This window comes from Sinocyclocheilus anshuiensis, unplaced genomic scaffold (assembly GCF_001515605.1).
Source record: "Sinocyclocheilus anshuiensis isolate Anshui unplaced genomic scaffold, SAMN03320099.WGS_v1.1 scaffold213, whole genome shotgun sequence".
NCBI classification, from domain to species: domain Eukaryota; kingdom Metazoa; phylum Chordata; class Actinopteri; order Cypriniformes; family Cyprinidae; genus Sinocyclocheilus; species Sinocyclocheilus anshuiensis.
In genome coordinates, this window is record NW_015540860.1 from 118,957 (window position 1) to 124,062 (window position 5,106).

At 39.7% G+C, this 5,106-nt stretch overlaps 1 protein-coding gene across 1 annotated transcript in view; it reads left to right on the forward strand.

Annotated features, from left to right (window-relative positions):
• Window positions 1–5,106, forward strand: part of ncor2 (nuclear receptor corepressor 2) — a 186,402-nt gene that overhangs the window by 60,890 nt on the left and 120,406 nt on the right. Inside the window, exon 2 of the mRNA XM_016485508.1 lies at window positions 3,836–4,032. Coding sequence (XP_016340994.1) covers window positions 3,931–4,032 — 102 coding nt within the window. The 5' untranslated portion in view covers window positions 3,836–3,930. The remainder of the gene's footprint in view (window positions 1–3,835; window positions 4,033–5,106) is intronic.

A 5,106-nucleotide genomic window follows, 5' to 3' on the forward strand; every position in this document is an offset into this window, starting at 1 on the left:
CGTGTTATAAATAGAAACTATGCCTAGCTTGCGCATGTCAATCATTTTAATGTTAATATTAGTTGTTCTTTTTGCTTTTGTGCAAGAGATAAATAACAATTTATATGTTTTAGACACTTTATTTAGATCATTTCTATTTTGCGGGAGTCCCACGAATCATTTTATTCTCCCGCATCCCGCACACACACACACGCCCCTCTTCCCGCCCGCACCCGCACTCGCCCATCAAAAAGGTCCCGCAGTACTCCCGCGGGAGTGCAGGTCTCTACATTCGAGCTTAAATACTGAAGGTGGGAAATTAGGTGATAATGACATTGCTGATTGAAGTGGCATTTTGTGCTGTGGGATTATGGGAGATGTTGTGGCGTAGACGTCGGTGATGCAGATGGATGGGAACGCACACTCGGCCGCCCCACCTCATGCTGTCTCTGACATTACTGGGCCAGCAGGAGGGACCTGATCGTGGCCCATCAGCTAATGCCTTTCTTCCAGCACTAACACAAACTGCCAGGCCTCTCATTTATTACATCCATCATGACAGACTCAGCTTTTGTGAGAGTCAATAAAAGATGTCAAAACCTAAAATGTGTGAGATAGAAATACACAGTGGTTAATGGTAAGGCAGTTAGCGCTGGTTCTTTCCAGTTCTTTCAAGCTGCCCATGTGTGTTTATCAGCAAAACGAGAGGCGGAAAAAGGTAGGAAGAGAGCTGTAACGCAAGAGCGAGGTGGAGAGAAAAAAGGGAGAGAGAGATCATACAAAAGCCAGCCTCTCCTAGAAAGGGAGAAGAAAGAGTTGGGAATGAGTGAGCACTGTGATTGAAAGAGGGAGAACGAGAGAAAAGAGAGAGCGCGAGGGTTAAGTGAGTTCATTCGTGCTGTTGGCAGGCAGCCATGAGCTTGCCTGTGGGTGTCTGTATCCGTGCCAGGGCATGTGTTTCCCCTTCTGTCTGAGGGCCTAGTCTCTCTCCCTCTCTCTCATAGAGAGATATCTCCTTTTTTCTTTCTCATTCCACTCTCCAAGTGTTTCACTGTTCCTACTTTCCTTTCTCTCTTCCTCTTTTCTTGTTATCTTTCACTTTCTCTCCCAGTCTCTCTTTATGTCTGTCATAGCAGTTGTGGTTTTTCGTTCACAAAGCTTGACGATGCCAAGAAAGCAGTGGTAAGTTTGTTTCCAGATTTTCACAGTTCATAATGTGCCAGTAGATCAGCCAAACTGGACACATGTGCGCTTCACACCCAATGTCTTCCTTTTTAAATAAATCTTAATTCTCTGGGACTCATCTTTGGGAGGCCGGTTTGTGAAGCCTGTCAATCGCCATGTGATTAAACCCAAAATGCAAAGGCTAATTGTAATGGTAATAACCACTTGATTCTATTAAAAGTTCTTTCTGATGTATGAGAGTTTGCATTTCATGTAGTGACCAGCTAAATACTGTAAACTACTGTCCACAGGAATTTGTGGTAGTTACACAAAAGTTCCTTCACCTGGAGAAGTCCTAACTGCAAAGGGCAATGGCAAAAAAAAAAAAAAGTTTAGAAGAATTTATACAAGTGTGAAACTACAAGCTTCACAATTCTAAAATGACCTAAAGTTGACAGTAAAGACATTTATACATTTTTCTATTCCAAATAAACGCTGTTCTTTGAAAGTTTTCTTTAAAGCAAAAACAAGGAACACACATCAGATTTGTGTTTTCTGTGAGTAATGTGTGATCGATTTGATATTGCATGTGTGTTCATGTGTATGTGTGAGTCTACAAAGTGCCTTCAGGATGACAAAGAATTTCTGTTCCTCAGAGCTCCAAACATTGAATCTCCTCCCCCAGCACAGTAAAACACTCTGCTCTTTCCATATAAATCATTCAGTGACAGACAGGAAGGAAGGAGGACGGTAGCGTGCCCCTCTTTGTGTTGTAGAAGAGCTACAGGGCTTTAGAGCAGAGGACCTGACTCCTTGTTTTAATGTCAAAGTATTTGACAACACTCAGTGACCTTGTTTTAGATAATGTACACACACAACTGTTCATCTATAGAGACAGACTTCTCTCACATGGTAATTTTTGTGTTTTTGTCAGAAGCTGTGAGGCCCCTTGAGATGGCAGTGGTTTGTATGGTCTGTATTGAGCAGGAGGGCTAATGACACACAGCAGCCACAGCGGGAAAAGCACATTCAGAGAAGCATATCTGTTTGCATTTGTGTTTATTAGTGTGATAGCGCTACTTCCCGTTTATCTGAAGCCACAGAGTGTAAAGGGCTATTCTTTAACTTGCATTATGGTTTGTTTTCGTTATATAACGTTCAAATTGTGTAATATCTTTGATACCTTACTGATAACAAAAATGTTTTTTTCTGTTTTTAAAAATTCATAGCTAAAGACTGTTTAGCGATGGAGTAACAAGGGAGAACTCGGCTAACATATGTTTTTTTTTCATGCCGAAGCTGTTAATTTCGGGGTCATTTTTCAAAGCTAAAAATATGCCGAAAATATTAAAGGAAAATTAAATCATTGATGAATGCCAATCATTAGTCCGGTGAAACAGGTTAATTATTTAATTTGCTTTACATGTATTGTGTAACTGTATTGTGTACCTAAACCACAGTAGTTAAATCTACAAGAAGGCCCACACCTAAACATAACAATTCACACTACTTGGCTTCATATTACAAAGTAACCCTGTGGGTAACATCTGCTTGTGATGGTTCTTGTAAGGTCACTGCTTTAACATTATGCGAATCCTGTAGATCTCACTTGCTTGTGACGTTTTTGCAAAACTTTGGCAAGGTTCTTGCATATCCAACTGGTTACCAAGATTTGTGTCAGATTTGGCTGACAGCATCATGTATGATTCTAGGTATGCCGTTGTATTCTCAAGCATTGCCTGGTGCTCTCAACACCTGGTGCTTTACTCTTTCTGTCTCCAGTTTATGGTGTGGTGAAAACCACCACCTCTGACTGACACTATCAAAACGTTTACAACTGCAGTGCTTTCTTTCTTGCCTCCAGTCTCTCGTCTGACTGTTCAGTGATGCTTTGAGAACCCAAAGCATCACTGAACTAATTAATTGCATTTTAATTAGTGCATAATTAATTAGGTGGATTAAATGTGTTTTAATGTAAGGTAAATGTGAAGTATGGCAAAGTACTTTTATTCTGCGGTTTCATTCTAGTTCTGTGGATATTTTCTCAGCTGTCTCTGTGAAACACATTCTGTTGTATAACAGCTCCTTGTAAGTCTTTTTATGAGTTATGCACATGTTTTACAGTAAGTTTGAACCTGCTTTCACAATGAACGTAAATTTTAAATGATCTAGGCATTGTTTAATGCGAGCTGTCTGTTTTTATTTAAGTAGATATGAGCTGTACTTGCATGCCTATGGTCTACATAGGGATGTTATCATGATAGTTGCTGGGTGAACAGACTTGCCTTAAATAAACTTTGAACATTAACATGGTTTAGCCATACTTTGTGTTTTTGCTGTATCTGTGAAAAAGGGAGTATCATCATGCAGCAGAGTACGCCAGCTGCCCTAATGAGCATAGAAAGAGCGAAGAAGAGGAGGATATAGAGGGAATACAGAGTGATCCATTCATTCACACAGTGTGCCGACATGTATCCGGCCAGCAGCAGGTGGTGGCTAGGACTTCTCTCTCGCTCATTTTCTCTCTCACTTGTCATCAAACTCACAGTTGCTTATCCTGGCTTTCCGAAGTTTGGTGCACACTGTATGTTTTTGTCCACAATTTTGTTTGACTCCACAGATTGATTGTTGTGTTAACAAATATTTATTATTAACAATTAATCTTTAATGTTTTCTCTCTCGTTCCTTCCAGGTCGGTGACTGCCAGGACTCAACGCCCCATGATGCACAGCGTTTGTGACAAGACCACACCCACTTTCAGTGTGTAGAGGAAGTTGCATCGTCAGCATGTCCTCTTACCCTCAGTCAGTGCCTCAGGGTCGGAGGGCTGTGGATGCTCGTCACCTTTCTAGTCCCACCACCCTTCCTCTGCAGCTGAGAGCCCATACGGTACGGTACTGCACTGACTATAAAACAAAATCTTTATTTATCACTAATCTTCAACCTTGGACTTTCTGACCTGTGAGCTAAGAAAAAATGTTATGTTGTAGTAATCTGTATCTTCTATTATACACTAGGGACGCAACGATACCATTTTTTCAGATCTGCTCCGATCCAGGCACAGTTTTTTTTAAGTCCGTGTAGAATTTCTAAACTTCTGTGTGTTGACCTGATCGTCACTCTTTTGTGTGTTAAACACAATCTACTAAATATAGACAACTTCATTTTAATGAAAAATAACATGAAAAAATATATCATAATCTATGAAAAAAATACTATTATAAACTAGATTAGTGGATAATTTAGAAACAAAAGATATTCTAGAAAAATCATGAGTGCACAATTTTATAAAATCTAAACATTTAGCGAAATAACATTATTTAGTGGGGAACAAATAAAAGTGAATAAGTGAAGGACTAAATCTGGTAAAATGTTACACATTGCTCTTTGTATTGTTGTAAAATACATTAATGAAAACAAGTAAATGTATTTATTTATAAATATAAACTATAAAATTAAAAGTCATTTCATTTAAATGTATAGCACAGTAATGAAGGCAGCAACATATGATAGATAGGAGTCCGGTCTCGTCTGACCGATACCCGGTCCGGCAGAAAATGCCAGTATCGGAGCCGATACCGATACTGAGTATTGAATCGATGCATCCCTATTATGCACCTTACTAAACATGCACACACTATTGTGATGTACATATAGATCTGATCATTGACCAGAAATTAGTAACAAAGGACTATCTCGCGTTACTGAAGATTATCACGTAAGATTTGACCCTCAGCCATCATCTTCATCCAGCATAGATTACTGTCTCGTTTTATTAACCACACAGAAAATCTAAATCAGTGGCACTCAAGTAGTGCTGGGCGGTATACCGGTTCATACCGAATACCGGTGTTTATTTTTGTGATGGTATGAATTTTTTAAATACCGCAATACTGCATGTCGTTAAAACAACGTTCGGAACGCGACACTGTTTGAAATGGGTCCCTTTTCACTGTCGCACTG